This window comes from Octopus sinensis, linkage group LG2 (genome assembly GCF_006345805.1).
Source record: "Octopus sinensis linkage group LG2, ASM634580v1, whole genome shotgun sequence".
Taxonomy (NCBI): domain Eukaryota; kingdom Metazoa; phylum Mollusca; class Cephalopoda; order Octopoda; family Octopodidae; genus Octopus; species Octopus sinensis.
The window spans coordinates 89,931,420-89,951,824 of record NC_042998.1 but is presented as its reverse complement, the minus strand read 5'-3'; the positions used below and the strand labels follow the sequence as shown (position 1 = coordinate 89,951,824).

At 35.5% G+C, this 20,405-nt stretch overlaps 1 protein-coding gene across 3 annotated transcripts in view; it reads right to left on the bottom strand.

The window, feature by feature from the left end:
* Positions 1–6,527: 6,527 nt before the first annotated feature.
* Positions 6,528–20,405, bottom strand: part of LOC115232432 (epidermal growth factor-like protein 7) — a 53,676-nt gene continuing 39,798 nt past the window's right edge. For all 3 annotated transcript variants that reach the window (XM_029802304.2, XM_036515189.1, XM_036515194.1), the window contains 5 exons: positions 19,670–19,765; positions 15,475–15,597; positions 12,493–12,581; positions 11,263–11,482; positions 6,528–6,835 (listed from right to left, as the gene is read on the bottom strand). In XM_029802304.2, coding sequence (XP_029658164.1) covers positions 6,804–6,835; positions 11,263–11,482; positions 12,493–12,581; positions 15,475–15,597; positions 19,670–19,765 — 560 coding nt within the window. In that variant the 3' untranslated portion in view covers positions 6,528–6,803. The remainder of the gene's footprint in view (positions 6,836–11,262; positions 11,483–12,492; positions 12,582–15,474; positions 15,598–19,669; positions 19,766–20,405) is intronic.

Here is a 20,405-nt window from a genome sequence, read left to right as displayed (position 1 = left end):
ACAGTTCAAACAGTACTAGAAGATATACTGTATTTCTAGTTGTGACTGTTCTGCACTCTTTTGCATTGCGAGGGCTGCACTTACGTATATATATATATATATATATATATATATATATATATATATATATATATACATATATAAAACTGCATAAACACAATGATTCATATACACACGATTGGCGTAATGGCTACCATATTTGTCTAGCAGTGATAGCTGCATGACTCGGATAAGGAAGTTTGTCATTATTTTTCTCATTTGAATAGTTGCTTTACACATGTCTTTTATTTACACTATTTCTTAAGTAAAGTCTAAGTTACACACAAACTCTCTCTCTCTCTCTCTCTCTCTCTCTCTCTCTCTCTCTCTCTCTCTATTTCGTATGTGTGAGTGAGTGCATGCGCACACACACGCCAACCCACAAAAACACCCTTCAATAGGCTTCTATACATTACATACATACATACGTACATACATACATAAGTATGCCTATTGAAGGCGTTTGTGTATGTTTGCATATGTGCGCGCACGCACATGAAACTGCGTAACTAAGACTATACGCGCACACACATATACGAGGTCTGATCAATAAGTGTCCAGATTGGTGCTATAAAAACAAAACAACACGTACCAATTTGGCATTTAATCTCCTTCAAAGTAGCCCCCTTCGGAAGCCATATACTTAATCCAGCGCTGTTTCCATTGATGGGAGCATTCCTGGAACTCATTTTCTGGTATAATCAGTAGTTGCCTCGTCGCATTCACTTTGATTTCCTCGACATCCTGAAATCTTCTTCCTTTCAAGCGGGAATTGATTTTTGGAAAGAGGAGAAAGTTGCAAGGGGTGAGATCTGGAGAATACGGTGATTGTCGGATCTGAGGACTGCGGTGCTTTGCCAAAAGCTGCTGCACTGGCAGCGCTGAATGTAGAATAATTCAACAGAGAGGGGTCCAAAGTCTATGAGACAGCTGCTCAATCTGGAGAAGGTAGTACCCTGCAGTTCATCAAAAGTAATTTGTCCATATGCTTGCGTTTGCGGAAAATTTCAGATCTGGAACTAAGTCGTGTGGTGGAGTTTTGGGTTCTAAAAAGAATGTGCGATCTTTCAGCATAAGTTGCATTTCTTAGATCTATTTACGTATGGCATCGATTTCTCCACGATTCTTCACTTCTATATGTGGTGTGGTTTGTCTTCGAGCGTCATACGTAGCTAACCAGCTTAGTGGCCTTACTTTGGTCGGTGTGCCAGAAAGAAAACTGATGGTGTATAACAACGTCTTTATAATTGCCTTTGCATAATCCGATGTAATTTTTCTCTTCAGTTACATTACCTTGAAGTGTTGATTTGACTTCTGCCTCATACGTGCCTGGTCAAGCGGGAAAACTCCAGAGTCTCGACAGTTACAACTGGGAGTGGAGCTCTTGGTGAGGTTTATGAATGCTATCGTTCTTCATATGTATGAATGCTATCGTTCTTCGATGTATGATAGTTTTATCGAGCGTCTATTAAAAATCTTGTATTTATAGTCTACTGGGAAATGCTTACCTCAAAGAGCCAGGAATTTCATGCCTACGTTAGTTTTAATATTTAAGAAGGGATGAGAGGTCAAGCATATTATTTTCTCTGGCTTATTTTTAGGTTTCATATTTTTAATTGAAGGCTGTAATATATCTTATCTTTGAAGCCACCGGTAGCTAGGGCATTGTTGTAGTAAGGGGTTGCCTTATCAAATATTTATTTTGAAGAGGAGAGATCAGGTATCTTATTACTGATGTTAGTGTTCAGGTCTTTAGACGCTATAGATAGAGGTGACAGGACAGGTTAGTGTGAAATGCTGGAATAAAGTTCTCCAAGGGGAAAGTGTTTCTTCCGAGGACATATAATCTGCTATCATGTAACTGATTATCTCTTTTAACTTGACGAAATCCAGGAATGTGTACCAAATTTAAGGATTCGTGTTAATCTGAAAAGGTTTTCATAAAGAACTAACTAAAATTATTTCAAGTGAATTTCAATCAACTTAATTTCATCTAGCTGCTTATATTCTATTGCTGCCTCGGAAAACAACCTTCCAAGAATATAGAATGTATAAATTTTAAATGTACTTAAAAGGGTACATTTATTGGCTGTCTGTCACATTAAAAAGGAAAAAGAAAACCATAGTTATCTCTCGTGACGATATATAACTCGGAGCTATTTGATGGAAGGTTTAAGAGAAAATATATATACTGAACATGAAGGCACGTGGTCCAGTGGTTAGGTTCAGATTAGCTCACATCTGAAGCTTTGATTAAAAGCATTCCAGCCATAACCACCTCGTCTTTGTTAGATATCGTGAACTACATTACCCAATGCATTCTTCCAAGATGTAAATTGAAAGAAATTTGGTTGTTTTTTCTTGCAGGTAGCGTGACCTTTCGAACCTCCGTCACTGATTCGCGTTTCAAACCACTGTAATGTGTTAAAATGACAAAATTAGCGAATAATAGATACCTAAATGTTATCTTACATAGACAATTATCTTACATAGACAATTTGGAGTACGCCTCCAAAATCTGGCAGTAAATAAAAGACTGTTTTTATCCGTTGGTATCTTTAACGAAATAAAATCCTGGTGAATGGGAGTTAGTGTACGTTGTGACAAGGAATATGGTATGATCAAATCGACAGACCAAGTCAAAGAGTGTTATGACAATACTACTACTAATAATAATTCTGTCTGCAATAGGGACAAGGCCTGAAGTTTTGGGAGAAGGGTATAGACGATTACATTGATCTCAGTGTGCAACTAGTACTTATTTTATCGCGCCCGAAATTTGAACTTAGGACATGAAGAGCCGAAATAAATGTTAATAACGATTCTATCAGCTAGCCGTCTTGATTAAAAATAATAATTATCTTTTTCTATTTTACATTAAAAAAAAATTCACGCATTGTAGTCTGTGTGTGTATGTGTGTGTATGTGTGTGTGTGTGTGTGTGTGTGTGTGTGTGTGTGTGTGTGAGAGAGAGAGAGAGAGAGAGAGAGAGAGAGAGGGGGTGTATTCTAAATACTACACTCCGTTAATAGCCTTAAAGTTTTCTAGAAATGGTACAAGTTCACACATTTTCGATGAGAGGTACAGTCAATTAAATTAATTCTAGTACTTGACTGGTACTTATTTTATTAGCATCGGCATCGTGTGAAGTCAACGTTGTGTATGGTAACTAAATACTCTAAGACATTTAATCCTGGCAAAGCTAGAAACTATCACCGAAACTTGACTGACTGTGTCTCTTTTTAACTATCACAAAGCTAACGATATATTTTACCGTAATTGCATCATACATTTATATATACCAGAATATGTTTGTGACCCGGTAAGTGAGATGATGGATAAATAGTGGACGAAATTGGAAGTGCTTGTCAATGAGTAAAAGCATATAAACCATATATCTCAGTTACTCAGGGCTCTCTTACACTTCCGTTAGATATTACCGGGAGACACTGATTTTTAGGCTTCTTGAAGTAACAAGTGGGTCCATGAGAAGACACCCATTGAATCAGAAGTGTGAAATTGAACAATTATCTATTTATTTATTGACATCATAAATGTATACTTTCGAAAGACTGTTTCATTTGAGCTTAGTAAATATAATAAAACAAGAGCAGAATAGTGTAAATATCTTTGCAAGAGAAAATTCTATGAAAGCTGCTAACTATCGTGTATGTGACATCTAATGCATTCATACGCTTCAGTAAAGAAATAAAACTCTTGTCCCAATAAAAGTAGCGGCTGGAAGACTCAGAAACGTAAAAGAAGCGAAATTGGCTAAGGTAATGATCAGCATGAATTGTGAAAGAATGGGATGAAATGTGTGTGTGTGTGTGTGAACTTGGAAAAGAAATTAAAAGAAAAAATCCTCTGAGGAAGTAAATCTTAAGCTTTTTCAAGATAAAACTCAACAGATTGGAGAATTTATTAGTTTAATTAAATATAAGTCATTGATACTTAAACTCAAACCTAAAAACTAAAAGGTTAAGTGTCTCGTGGAAGAAATTGTAGAAAGAAAGGAATATATTGTAAAGGATGGAAAGGATATCAATGAGATTTGTGCATGCTTTACTATAAGAGAAATCCAGAAAGATTTCCTTATTTCCTTTCTTGCACAGGTTATGTAAAACTTAATAGTCCCTAGCAGTAGTTTGGATAAAACAAATGAAAATAGTAATTGGAAAATATTCCGCTTGGTACAAGGTGAAAGCCTCTATGCAGTCATTTAGGCTGTTAGAAATTGCAACCAAACTCTTTCAAATAACGCCTTTTGGTTTTAAAAGAACATATTTGACAACGTAAATTAACGTGAAAAGATACGAGTTTGTCAAAGTTAAAATGGACGTGATCATAGATTTCCGTGATCAGACTGAGATGGAGCTAAACGCCAGTACCAGATGGACTAAAATACCTATAACGCAGTGCAATTATGAAAAAAAAATGTGTTTTTAATCAAATTAGATTTACTAAAGGATGGGATTCAGTTTTAGAGAATAATTACCAAAAGCAAATATAAATAATCAACGTGGTCTAGGAAAACAGAAACATAATCGCTGAGAAGATTTAATTTTTGATAAAGAGGGGGATAAAACATGAAGAGTGCGTACATATGTAGTTAGCATAATTAAAACAAAGATAAATCAACAGAATAATTTAAAGGAAAGTGAAGCAACTTTGAGAATAGTATACCTCTCTGACAATTATTTGTGAATAAAGTGTCTCCTGGCCAACCGATTGTTAATACTTTTATGATTGACAAAAGTCCACATATTGCTTATATATAGTCAATTGTATCATCCATACTACTTGACTAAAATTTTGTTGACTCCTGTGTTGAAAGATTAAGTTGACTTCGGCGAGATTTAAACCCATACGTATAGGATTGTAACTAAGCACTGTTGTCCCGTGCTCAACGACTTTGCCAATCCACGACCCTTCTGATTACTTATAATAATAATTAGAGGACGGTGAATGGCAGAATTTGCGGCGCGCCAATCAAAATTCCTAGTGGTAATTTAGTTACTGCCTTTTATGTTCTGAGTTTGAATCTTGCCGACGTCATCTTCGCCTTTCAGCATTCCGGGAATAGTTAGTTCTACTATAATCTCTCCCAAAGTATTTTTTTCGGTCTTCTGTTGCTCTTTTGTTTTTCCTTGACTCAATATAGAAAATTGGGCACCAACAAGAAATCTCCATCTGTCTCAATAGATTGTAGTTGTCCCCATTTCTAGCCACCTGTCAGTGTTTCTTTCAGTTTTCATTGCATTGCTTCATACACAGTCTCTGAGGACTACCCTCCTTACCAGGATCAGTTTCATACGTTCCCTGGTAGCTGTTTCAGTAGAAAACTAGAAAAGCACTCGGAGAGCGCAGACCTCCGCCAAGCAGCTCATTTCCACCCATATACACACATGTTGAAAATCGCCCAATTTCCCAAACCAACACCGGTAAAAACATAACCTCCTTTGGCGGGGGTTAAAAAAAAAAATAACACAGCCATATGATTTTAAGAAAAAAAAAACTCTTTAAAAACAGGAATCATCTGAAGCAGTTCACAACCACCAACATCATCAGCAGCATTGTTATTGCTTCCACATACACCGCCATCAGTGTTATCATGACGGTTACCTTGACAGTTACTTTCACCACCACAACCAGCAAAACCACTGCAATACCATCACACAACTAACACTATCATCAACACCATTATTACCACCATCACCTCAGCATCGCACATTACACCGCTCCTGTCGCCATTATAACCACCGATACTATTCTCCTCTCGACCATCGTCATTATCAACACTGTCTCTAGACAGCAAAGTCACCTTAGGTTACATGAAAACCATGTGTTTTCAAGGGAGATAATCAAAGAACGTAACATTGTAATACTTCATGTAAAGTAAATATAACAAATGAAAAATCCTTCAAGAATCCATACAAAATTCCGGATCACTACCAAAATTTCATCATCTGTTCCTTGTGTTATTGCCAACTTTTCCTGCAAGTTTCATTAAATACCGTTTACAACTTTTTGAGTTATTTTGCACACAGACAGATAAGCCAACGCCAATGTAAACATAAGCTCCTTCCTTGGCGGAGGTAATAAATAGTGCAGGGTTGCTAACACTACATCTACAACCCTCATCCTTTCACAACAGGATTTGCGACCGGCTATGGAAGGGTTTGAGTTCTGCTAATAATTGTTTCTAATTTAGGTACAAGGCCAGCAATTTTGAGGTGATAGGCTTACTCAGTATCATCAACCCCAGTATTTGACTGAGACTTTATTTTATCGACTTCGGAGGAATAACAGGTAACGTTTGAAAGTTTTACATTCTGAGCTTAGAATATGAAAAACTAGAACAAATACCACACAGCATTTTGCCCGACTCTAATGATTCTACAAATCATTTGTCATAATCGTTCTGTGAATAAGAATTCAACTTTACAAAATTAAGCTTTGGAAGAAAATTTTTATCAAAATGTACAAATGAAGACAATAAATTTTATTTTCTTATATCAGACATTTATAATAAGATGGTGATCAAGTGGATGTAATTTCTTACGACAAACGTTATTTGTGTTGCTCCCCTTATTGTCACAATGACGGTGAAACGTATGTAATTGGATCTTCCAGTTTTGATAGCATTTAATAAGTTTGCAACACACAACTAACTAATATAGCTATATCCACTATTAAAGCTTGGCTTAACCGAAGCGATAATCACTTTGATTTTGTCTTGAATTGGTGTTTTGGTTTTATTTTCAGGTTGATGATTCTACTTCTTGAGGTACACCTGAAAGACAATGCAAGAAGTATAAGAAAAAGGTAAGACAAAAGAAGGAAAAACAACGGGATTTTAAAGCACATGAAGTTACATTTTTTAACCCAATATTTACATGCTATTGTTTATAGCTTTATGTGCTTTCAGATTCACTGTTAAAAAAAAATGACTTCACGTTCTCTCAAAAGTTAACTTTTTATGACGTCAACAAAACACGCACGTAAGGCACACACACGCACACACACGCACACACACACACGCGCGCGCGCATCATATAGTTTTGTTACAACAAATAGGAGAGTTAGAACTCAGTACATTAGAAAATAAAATTTTCATTTTTAATCGGTAGAAAGTTACAAACGTGACACAAGGGCCGAAAATTTCATGCATTATACTTATCAGACCGACTCATGTATGTGATGTGATATGTGTATGTATGATTATTCTTGGAGTTTAATTCAAGTTTTTCTTGAGAAAGTTTAAGCCGGTTGCTAACAAAGCAACAAGACCTTTTGAGTTAAGAGAGCTCCCGGTGTTTGTGAATATGTGGTTCAGTTGGTGTGTTGATTGAACTGTCGATGCTTACACCCAAATATGTGCAACTATTCACATATGAGTCTCACATGAAGAATTGCTGGAATGTCTTACAATTCTTCACTGTGCCGCTCATAGATTAGATGTGGAGAATCCGCATCAGTTTCTTTTGCTCTTTTCCTGTGAAACAAGTATTTCTAGGTTTTTGTGCAAATTTGTTGGTACGTAACCAAATACACCTATGATGACAGATAAAAAGCTTTCTTTTTTCCTGGACTTTTGATTGTACATTCACGTCTGTTGGGCAGCTGACCTCTACAACAGTGCATGACTTTTGTTCACCGTCTCATAGAACAATATCAGGTCTGTCATGCTTGCACCGAATTGATGTTTTTATTGGGGTGTTCCAGTAGGATACCTTGTTTTTAAAGGTGTGAATACCTGCTGGTTCTGACATGCCTTTAATGTATTCGTCAGGGTAGTCCTTCCTAGTCTTTGCAACTATATTATGCCTCAGGAACAGGTAGTATCTGGTAGACATTTTGGAGCAGCTGCTGATGATGTGGGTGATATCTTCCATACTGGTATAGCAGAGCCAACATTTTTTATCACAACGTTTGGTGGTATCTTTGTCCCTTTTGTTTATCAGCTAATAGCTATCTCCTGTTCCTGGATAGCAAAGGCATATCCTTCAAGGTGGGATGTAATGCATCTATCGCAGGTCCAGGAGAAGATACACTTCTTGTCGATGCTATTGTTGCTCTCTAGCCAACGGGATATGTACACATGCATTTGATTTCTGTTGGTATGATATCTGCATCTCTTCCAAGCTTCTGTTTAGGTAGGTCAGCCCAGCCTCCTTTGGGTCGCATGAGTCAGTTGTATTTTCAGACTAATGGCACATTAGTTCTTTTCCAACTCTGAAGATGTTATTCTCACATTTGAGTATGAATGGAATGTACACATTTCTTTTCTTTAGTGTTCAGCAGGTGTTTTCTGAGTGATAGTGCAACATTCAAAGGCTGTTTGGACTGACTTTATATTCCTACCACCATCACTTTGTTTCATATTAATCCTATCAATGTCAATATTAATGTGGAAGTTGACAGTGGTGGTCAGTACCTTTCCGGTTTTGATGTCCAGGTTGCGTATCTTATTGGATGTCCAGGCCAATATTCCAAATGTTGTTACTAGCACTGGTACTGTAAAAGCATTGTGAGATATGGTCTCGTTAAATGCAGAAAGCTCCGAGTTCCATATTTTCAAGAGTCTATAGAAATACTCTTTTGTAATTCAGAATCTAGTCACAACGCCAATGTATGCAACATTCTCATCGATTCCGAGGTATTTGTAGCTTTCATCATTAGAGATCGGGGAGATAAACAAGGACATGTTGAAGGACATGTTCTCCGCCTGCTCGACAATCTTTCCTAGATTGATTATCATGTATGAGCATTTATCTTGCCCAAACTCCATTCCTATACCTCATGAGAATGTTGTGACTAATTCTAATTGTCTCTTTATGTTGGTCATATTATCAGAATATGATTTTAGGTCATCAAAAAATGTACGGGTAACGTTAACTTTATTCTTTTCTGCATATCCCATCATGTAGCCATGGCATTTTGTTAACAGGGCTGACAAAGGATTCACAGCTAGTGAATCCTTTGTATGTATGTATGTATGTATGTATGTATGTATGTATGTATGTATGTATGAATGCATGCATTGTGGTATTTGTTTCAGCTTTTAACAAGTTGCAAAGTTTTAAATTCTTAGATTCTCAGCTAAGAATTTTAAACTTTGCAACTTCACCTTTCATCTTACTGAAGTCGATAAAATAGGTGCCAATCAAGAAATAGGGCAGATGGTATCGACAAACTTCTCTTCAAAATTTCTGGCCTTATGCTTCATTAGAAACAATTATTCGCAGACCTGACGGACAAAATCTCCTCACGGCATTTGGATGCGTCTTTTTACGTTCTGATTTTAAATCCTACCAAGGCTAGCTTTGCTTTCTATTCTATCCCGAGTAAATTATATAGAAAAAACCCCAGTCAACTGGACTTGTTTTAACTATATGTATATTTTGCCTACTATACTTAATTCCCTTGCAAGACAACTCAATTTAAAGGACAAACTGTTTGAAAATACATAATTTCTATTTTGACCCTGCAATATTAATTTTTAATCGAACATGCCAGAAAGAATTTCGACTCACTCTATATACAAAACAAGCCCTCACATTTGAAATCAGTTTTAGAAATGTCATGCATGGAAATCTGCCCTTGAATCTCTTTTGTAAATTTTTGCCGAATAAAAATAAAAATACATTCACATACACGCGTTTGCGCGCGTGTTCAAGAGATATTTAATTATTGATGCTGATGTATAGAACGACCTCGAAACCACACCAAAAGGACTGAGACAAATAAAAGTAAAGAAAATGCGAACCTTTTCAACACGTATCTTTCAACTCGTAAAACATAGGTTTCTGTCTTGTCAAAAGAAACTTAGTATATATAGTTTTATTTTAATTAGACACATGGTCACAAATTTGTATGGGAGGATGATTAAGATTACTTGTGGTTCGTATCTTTTCAAGGGAATTGGAGCAGTAAATGACATGAATTATCTTTGATAGACAACTAAAATCTTGTCTGTAGACTTAGTTTGAAACTTTAAACCCGATTTTTAAAAAATCCTTATCTTTTAGTCATGAAGGAAAGTAGCACAATACACATTACATGATTTCTGAAACTGGTGGGAAAGAGGAAAGTATCCTCAAACCTGGGTCCCATAGCTTGCAACAAAGTGGACTCAGTTAAGGGAACCGAAGGGTCATGGGTTGTTTGCCATCTAAGTAGGCCATGGTACGATTTCAACCAGGATACAAAGAGACAAAACAAATACCACAAGGCGCCAGGTCCGACATTCTTAAAGTTTCACCAACCCATTGTTCTTTTTTGTTGATCCTGAAAGGATGCTAGGCAAAGTTGGTCTCGATGAGATCTAAATTCAGTGTGTAGAGAGTTAGAATAAACATCGCGAGACATGTTTAATGTAGAATACTTTTGTTGGCACAAGGTATGGGTAATAAGTAACCAATTTCTGACACTAGCATAATTGCTGAGATCTACTGAGAAGGATAAACGAAATGTAAAATCAACGTTTTATTTCATTCCTCTTTGGAGGTCGATGAGGTAACTGTCAGTAATCTGAAACTTGAGCTTAGAATTAACCAGGTCAAATATAGATACTGCAAAGTATTTACTCAAATGCCAATGTACAATTTGGCATTTGATTAAGTAATTTGAAGTGTTTATATTTGCGAGTAATTCTGAATCATACAGCGGCGTCAAATTAAACCTGTTTAGACGAAGTTGGGTATAGTGGCTTATGTTGACCCTAATGAATGACTCGAATTTATCTTATGAAAACTGAAGGGTTGGCAGAATCGTTACCGCACCGGGCAAAATCCTTAACGGCATTTCTTCTGACTTTACGTTCTGAGTTCGAATACCATCGGGGCCGACTTTGCCTTTCATTCTTTTGGGGTTGATAAAATAAGTACCAGTTGAGCACTGGAGTCGATATGATCGACTCATCACTCCCGTAATTGCTGACCTTGTGTCAAAATTTGAAACTAATATATAAGCAAGAACATAACTTAAGCACCTCTTTTTGCTCACTGCTCACAAAATTCGAAGCTCACGGAAGTATAAATGCTATTAGTAAGACATGCAGTTATAGAAGAAAAAACACTAGAGAACTCAACACAAAGCTAGAATTCTATTTCAGATGTTCTAAGTACTTTCGTGTTTTGTTTTAACTGTAAAAGTAATTACTATTTATAAGTTACAGTGATATTTCCGCAATATTCATCAATATAAAATAAAGCTTACACTCTTCTATTCTTTCTTCGAGTAAACCAATTTGTTCTCTCATAGATCGGATCATTCGCTCCACCGACTTCAACGATTTATCGGTGATTTCAACTGGTTCCCAGTCGACAGGTATTTTCTCTTTTTCCGTTTCTGCAGGTTTTTTCCTTTCTTGATGTTTTTGTTTCATACATTGATTTAAATTTTGGTAAAGTTCGGACACACTGTTATGTACTTCTGTCTGGGAATACATGTATAAAAAGTTATACATACAAATATTGCCACACTTTTACCTTGGGGTCCCGGAGTAACGTACACACATTGCCAAATTTAGATTTTAGGCTTCCGGGGTACACACATATATACGATACATATAAAAGTTACCCGTTACACACATACATACACACACATACTTACATACATACATACATACATACATACATACATACATACATACATACATACATAGCCAGTTGTAGACCTTGAAGTCTTTGGTTTTAGTAGGCTCTTCATACATAAGTAAGACTCTTGACAAATCACTAAGTTTACACATCAAAGTCCATTTATTGTATGTAATAGGAAATGAAAGGTTATATGTACACATATAAAGGGTAAATGAAAAAAAAAATGCAAGTTCATTAGGGCCGATCTAAGATTATCCGATTATAATAGGAATTATCAAGAAAGAATTCACATTTGGATAACTCTGTTATAAATAGATGAACTCAGTAACAGATACTAACGAAATAATCGTTAATTTTATTCTGTTGTCAATCCTTGCCTGCAAAAATGAACTGTACCTAGACTTAGTACCAATTTTTAATGTGCGTTGAAGCAGTGAAAAATTAAGTGCTTCTGGTATGAGCACAAAACAATTGAAACGGAGAGATACGAACTCGTCAAACTTTTATGATGTATAAACATGGCCATGTTCTACTCATGTAAGATACTGGGAGCACAAGGTTTTCATAATTACACTTTGTGGGAGGAGAAGGGAAAGGGTTGTGTGGAAGGGAGGCAGGGGTATGAGGAGGGAAGGGGATTTTGTGTATTTTTGTGTATTCGTCTGTGTGTGTGCACACGTTTGAGTGTGCGTGTGTCAATTAAGAATGGGCTGGTGGAGCTAATGGAGTTGCTAATGGCTGACAATAAAGAGAGAGGGAGAGAGAAAGAAAGAGAGAGGAGAGAGAAAGAGAGAAGAGAGAGAGAGAGAGAAAGAGAGAGAGAGAAAACTGACCCTTAGACACTGACCTTTTCCTTTTCTAGTACTACAACACGTCCACTCAGCTGTTTGTAATCGTCTTGCATCTGTTTGTATTCGCGCGAACACATAAGACATACTGAAACAAAACAAGATAAAAAGGTATTGAATGAAGCTGTGTAACAAGCGTCTTGTTGGTACGTTTTTAAATATTTAACACATGCGTATAATGTAATACTTCCTGTTTGTAAACCACCCTCCCATGTGATTGTGGAGTTCTTTTCATTTTTCCTCTCCCACCTTCTTTTTCTTTCTCCCTTGAACTCCATATTTTAGTTCTTTATTATCACTTTTGAGGATCTAGAGTAGAATTTCTTGAATAGAACTGACCATTAAAAGCTTTATTTTAGTTTTTGACTTTGTAGAAATATTTAGGCATTTAACTTAATCTTTCATTATGGAATTGGTAACATACGTACTCTTTATATGCACTTACACGAACATATATATATATATATATATATATATATATATATATATATATATATATATATATATATATATATATATATTATATATATATATATATATATATATATATATATATGTATGTGTTTGTGTGTGTGTGTGTGTGTGTATAAGTGTGTACATAAGTATTTATGCAAAATCGTTGGAGTCAATACTATATAGGAAATAAACAAAACTGCATATTTTATCCTACGAAGTTGGTAACATCCATGTTTGAACAGAAGAAAGTGTCGCCGTTTGAAACCTCGACCGTTGTGATCCGTAGTGAAAGACATAGTCTAAGTCTTCACCAATATCCATTAAGTCTATTGATATTAATTCCATGAAATTGCAATCACCATCAGCCTACTATCCCTAAGTGACCATCTTTATTTAAATCTTCATGTATTATGTCTAGGATAAACTTGTTTGTTACACTCATCTGTATTCGAGATGTGCTCATTGGAGGATTTTAGGTTCTGAATTGCGAGCTAATGAAATTCTGTTCAGTTATGCTTCTAATTCTTAGAGCAGCAAACTCAACAATATCATGCAAGTAAGGGGGCGACCATATACATAGTCGTTAGAAGTAATGATAGAATCTCCCTCCACTGAAATATTGCTGTCTGAAACAAGGACAGGCATAGTTGATGATGTCGTGCTAGATATATTATGTCCGAAAGAAAAATAGGCGGAATGGTTACGATTGGAATGTCTCTAATCACTGGTCAGTTGGAACAGGTTGGTTGCTGGCTCAGCAGCGTATACAAGAATCGCCATCGCCGCCACCACCATCTATTCAATAGGCTAAGTAATAATATAAACATCAATAAGATAGCAAAAATAAACCTGCACGTATTACGCAAATTGCGAAGATACAAGTTTAGATTCAGTCACGAAAACAACAACTTGGCCGAAATCAACAGTAAATGGTTAACATGCAATAAAAAGTAAAATTTATAAATGTGTTTTGAAACGGAAGAGAAATATCGAATGTGGTTGAAGAAATGCATTTATACCAATTTATCGTACACTATTTCTTGAGTGTCGAGTTATTGCTTTTTTGAATGAGAATCACATGTGGTGCAAATGCATAAAGACACATATGTAATTCACAAGAATATAACATACTTTTTTTTTATATATAGAAAATTGTATATCATGGCAGTTGCAAAAGGATTACGATCTAGTGCTTTGTTTAAAGAATTCAATTAAAAATCTAACATTTCCCTCTAATAGTTTTCTCCCAACAAATGATGTTGTTGAAGGCGTTTTAGATATAAAAGGTTACGTCAAGTCGTACCTCCCAAATATATCTCACTGCTTAAAGTTGCATAAATTGACAAAGCAAGATATAGATGTGGATACAGGATAGCAGGATCTTTTTCCATTGTATCTTCGAACGTTCAAGATTAAACCAATGAACAAATTAGTAAGAATTAGCAATAACTTAGAACTTCAATCCAAATTAATTAATGCGTTGTAGAAAGATAAGTCTATGGTAACAATATCCAACCAAAAATTAACAATATTGATAAGCGTCTTCACTCCTTTAATTAAATGTTTAAAGAGAAAAGCCACTAGGTAGCAACTCTACTCGTATATAAAAAGTACGCTCATGGTTAATATATTTAAGAAAATAATGATATTTAAGAATATAATAGTATTATATTCTTAAAATTGTCAAAGTTTACTTCATGGCTAGAGTCTCAATTTTATTCATAAGTTGTCTTGTCGTATGAAATTAAAATATATCTTGTCAGAACATAAGTGATGTTTTTTCTATCTGTGAAAGAAAAGGATTAGTTTTCACTTTCAAAATTAATCAGCGTTATTGCCTTTGCAAATTAAGTTTCTTCGGAGAAGTGGGTGTTGCCCACCACACGCATACTTAAAGCGCAAGTGACCAAGACGCAAAAAAGTAAAGAAGGAAAAAAACGGACGTAAAATATGAAATCTTGTTTTGAGATTATGGCATAACAAAGATTTAAAATTCAATGAAAACAATTAGATGATTCTACAAGTATGCATTAGCTTTACTTCTAAACTGAGGGCTCTGGATCAGAATGAAGATCACAAAGTATTTTTCAAGTTGGTTCTTTATATCTTGCGAGGTTTCATACATAGGTTACACAGAAGGAAAAATTAGCACGGGACTTCAGCAACCTTTTCCACTGAATTTCGGAATATTCATGAACGAACTATGAACAACTTGCTCAGAACTAACCGTAATTTAGAAAGTTGGCATAATTTAAGTACTTGTCAACGCCTCTCTGCCTGGAATTAATTGATGTATCGAAAAAAGAGGACTCTATGACCACAAAGAAGGTGCTAAGGCATTTGGATTCTGGATAATTGTGTTCCGATCACATGCATCTTGGTCACTGGTATGCCCGCCGACATGCACATTTGAGATGCAAATTACCTATGTATATTTGCATTTGACCTACCAGCGTTTACACACACACACACGCGCGCGCGCACACACACACACACACACACACACACTCTCAGATGATACTTACGTGTACATGAAAATCCATCACTCATTAATTTAAAACCGTCGTTACACGAACATTTGTAACTTCCATAAGTGTTTACGCAGTTATGTTGACATTTATGTTGTCCTGAAATACATTCATTAACATCTGAAAAATAAAAAAGAAACACGAAAATGCCTAAGTCATATGCTAACGGGTATTATTAAAATGTTCACTTGTATACTTATCTATTGTGATGGATGGGCAAAATCGTTGGAACGGTGTTCAAAATACATCGCAGTATTGCTTCCGGCTATTTACGTTCTAAGTTCAAATCAAGTTGTTCACACACACACACACACACACACACACACACACACACACACACCACACACACACACACACACACACACACACACACACACACACACACACTGAGGACGTAACATTCTTAGAAGCGGGGGACCAGGATATTGAGGCTTTTTTCCTTTCTATGGACATTAATAGCGCAAGAGAAGTGCTTCTACTAGGAATCAATGCCTGTCTGTTTTCTGACTGGCCTCTTACTTAATACTGCGTGCTATTAATCCATATATTGTCTAAAAATATCAACGATTTCTTTGAAATAATCTGAAGCATAATCCAGATTCTTTCATCAAATAATTGTGTGATTGGCATCAATATAAATCTGTTAAGCATTTAACTATATATGCTGTTTAATAGTTTTCTGTCGATCTATTTTGCAGTCCGTATGCTAACAACATTAGGGAGAATCATTCTGGCGAACCTCAGTGTTGATTTGAAACCCTGACTTGTTTCCAGTCAGGAAATCCCTTGTAACAACCGGAAATTCGGCTGCTCGAATGATAACTTCTTCACTGATCTGTCCAACCAAATTTATTCTTGAGCGTATAAGAAGTGACCCGATCTGAGATCAATGACAGACAAGAGTGAATGACAGAAGAAACAGACAGAGGAGACCTAGTGATAAGTTCAATTAGGTGAAGTTCAACAAGTGATGTCTCTTTATCAACCAAACTTGTCAGTACGAACAGTCTGCAACGCAAGCAACTGAAACTGTTGCTAACTTTAAAATCTCACTCTTGCAGGGAACACTCATATTCTGTCTGTCTGTCTGTCTCTCTCATATACGCATAACCACAAAAGGTATCCACCAAGTCACTACTATAAGCAGAATTTTTCGAAGTTACTCTATTGGTTTTCATTGGACCATCGCGTCCACAACAAGTGTTTAACAATAAAACTATGATGAATCGAATCGAAAACGAACGACTATACTTAATTATCCGACTTTCCATTGTTAACATGGCAACCAACATATATCATCTTAATCATTTATGACAGGTTTTACATTCAGAGTTGTCAGCTAACGCAACACTCATCTGTACACACAGCTTCGTTGAAAGAATATCAGAACGAGTCCGTGGAGTTTAAGTATTTTAGTTATGGACACTAATCACTATCGGCGTTAGAATACGAACCGTCAACCTTTCTAATTAGTAACCTAATACACTATCTACTTTCTGTACAGAATACATCACCTTTTTGATCTATGGTTTGTTCTCTATACAAAATCTAATTGTCAAAATCAATGGTAGTTGTTCGATAAATTCTATATAGATAAAGTAGATAATAGTCTCCACGTGACCGCTAGAAAGACTAATGGGTTTGGGAAAGGTGGTTGAGAATCGATCAACCAATTTCAAAATAGAAATTACACAGCTTTAATTGAGCCATTGATATTGTCTAAGGATAAAAGAAAATATCTTCGTGGCAATGTTTTTTTACAAATTAGAAGAGGACTGACGGCTCCTATGACTTGTAATACTTATTGACTATACAGATCAATACAGTTATTCAGTTTAAGCGTAAAATTTTAAAACACGATTGACTTTATCTAATGAATAAACAATAAAAACGTGGAGAGGGATGAATTCTCCAGGTAAAGAATCCATTCTGCTGAAGGCATGCGGGCCAGGACTCCAATAATCTGAGCAGCCCCCATCTCTTCACCAGAATAGGAGGCTCTATAAAGAGCTGTGAACATACTCTTCCCTTCTGATTAAAATTTTTGCTTCTAAAGGACTAGTAGTTGATAAGCTGAAGGTCTGAAGAGAAGCTTAATCTTTGAGACGAAGAATAAAGAATTTTATTCTTGAGATTGCAACGTAATGTACATTATTTTAGTGTTTATTGTAACTATTACAAACAATGTTATTTAATATCAACTGAGATAAAGCTTGTTGCTGTGAAAATTATTCAGCGTGCGCTAAAACGTTTGTTGGTAATATTCAATTCATAGACTTCTTAATATATTTTTTACATTTATTTTTATCTCCTATTTAAAGTTAATTTAAAACTAATAATTTTCATATTGATTTATTGATTCCGTAAAAAGTAACGGTTGACTATATACAAAATATTGCAAAATTCGTTACTGAAATAGTTCTGTACTCGATGCAGGGGCGATAATTCTGATTTATTCTAAGTATGAAAATCATCCCCCGCCACGTAGAAAAATATTTCTCTACCAAGATTTATTTTAATTTCATACAGTATTACTAACGACTGTAGAATAAATTAAAGTAGACTATGATGCCGTTTTAATGATTTTTAGAATATAGTACTACTAATATCTAATGAGTAACTTGAAATATTTTCAATATTTATGAAGTAGATATGCAATCTAGATTATTCTCTTTAATTATTATTAAAAATAAAAGAATTTGAGTTTTTCTATGAGATGCCTATTTGAGAAAACGGAAAATTCGTTATTGACCGAAGAAATGTGAATATGTAGATGTTACAGTTAAGTGGACAAAGTCCGTATTTGGCAATATACCAGTTAAAATGTATTAGTTAAGTTTCCAGGAAATTGAGACATTGTTATTGAGTTTTGTTTTCTTTTAATCTCTTCATAGAAAGGAGAGAGTAATGCTTAAGTCTCTTTACAGTGCCTCCAAGTTTGTTTGTGAAGAGAGAGTGGGGTATCTTTAAATCAGAAAACTGGTTTGCAACAACGTGAAATCATATTCTAAAGGAATTTAAAGGCCAAGTGTTGGTGTTTCACGAGGCGATTGATAAAATAGACCACGGTGAGAGTTAAACTCAGAACGCAGTGAGCCAGAACACACTGAGCAAGGCTTCTCATCCGGCACCCTCACGTCTCTAGTCCACCGCCCTAGACTAATACTTTATTTATTGACCCCTGAAAGACGAAAGGTACAATTTATTACCTCAACGAGATTTGAATTCAAAAAGTAAGGTGTCGGTCTATCACACTGAAGAATTTTTGAATGCATAAACCTCGTAAGGTTAGCAAATACGCTTTGTAAATTTTCCAATTGATTCATATATAACTCGAAGAAAGAATTTTGGGAGCAGTCTCCTATCCACTGTAATTTTTTGCTAGGTTAGATAGAGACCATTTTTAAATCACAAAGGAAAAAAAATCACTGTCATGTGACAGGAGATACACTACAACGCGAGTGGTGGAAGCAGTGGTGGTTATAATTTACTCAACAATACGAAAAACAATTTATTATATGACATTGCAAAAAGCTAGAACGATACCGGATATTCTTCCAGCATATGATAAATGGAAAAACTATTGAACTTCAAATTTAATACCATCGTAATACAAGCTAAAACCCACAGAAGGGGAGGGAGGGAGTGCTTGGATATTTCAACATTTATCCTTACCTTCTGCTATCGAATAATTAGTGAAATATGTAACATAGAGGGGAACAACTTTTAGAACTTGAAACTGTAATAATGTTACAAAATAGTAGAAATAACTTTTAGACATTTATAAGAACGACGAATGAAAATAAAACAGTGTAACAACTTCTAAATATGAAATAATTAATAAGCAAAAAATGCACTATTGTCTTTTATCCATAAAGCAAATTTTCTTTAACATAAATGAATAAAAAAACACAAAAAAGAGTAGAATAAACAATATTCTTTAAAAACTAAGTGAACAAGGGAAACTACTTATGTCATTTCGAGTTACCTCCCGTAAATATCCTACGTTAAGGATAACGATCCAAAATGTTAACAAAAATGCGCTAACAATTTGTGGTCGCATATCAATGATCAGCCCCTTTTGTTGTATGAAATGTGCAGCCCTTAAAATGTATTCAGGTTAATATCTATAATGTCAATGTACGTGGTAAGTATATTAAAAACATAAGAGTAAGTAAAGATAAAGCCTTACCTGTCTGACAGAATTTATCTGTCCACTGTTTAGGACATATACATTTATTTGGAGCCCCGCATTCGCCCCCGTTTTGACAGGGATTGCTGCATACAGCTGCGTACGACAAAATATATAAATAAATAAAAGCTTATCTCATGTATTTCTGTTCGTATTTTAATTTATTTTAATTTCAATGCCTTGCAGCGCGATCGGCCAATAGATCATAAAGAAAGATTAACTTTTCATGCAGTAATACAAATAGGATAATTCACTAAAGTAAAGTTACATTTGTCAAATGTATCATGTCCACGCTACTTCCTACGTCAAAACTTGGCATGGTTTCTACCCTATATTATAAAGTTAAATGTATGTACATGAAGGAAAATATATGCATTTAAATATTGGAAAATTGAAAAGGTGGAAAGACATGACGAAAGAAAGTCAGGAATGAAGGGGTAGACTGGGGGAAAGAAAGAGAATTGGAGCTAGAGAAAGAGACTAACAATAGACAACATAGGGCTTGGGAGAGAGCGGAAGGTAGGTAGCACTAAGAGAGTGAGAGGGGAGATTGAGGGTGAAAAGGGAGAAGGAGAGAGTGGGAGAAAAGAGTGTAGGAAAGACTGTGAAGGAAATAGATAGAGAGTGGAAAGGAAAGAAAGCGTAATATAGAATCTAAGAAAAAAGGGAGGGAGGGAAGAGAGATGAGGAGAAAGAGAAAGAAGAGGTGAGAACGAGAAAGAGGGAGAAAGTAAAA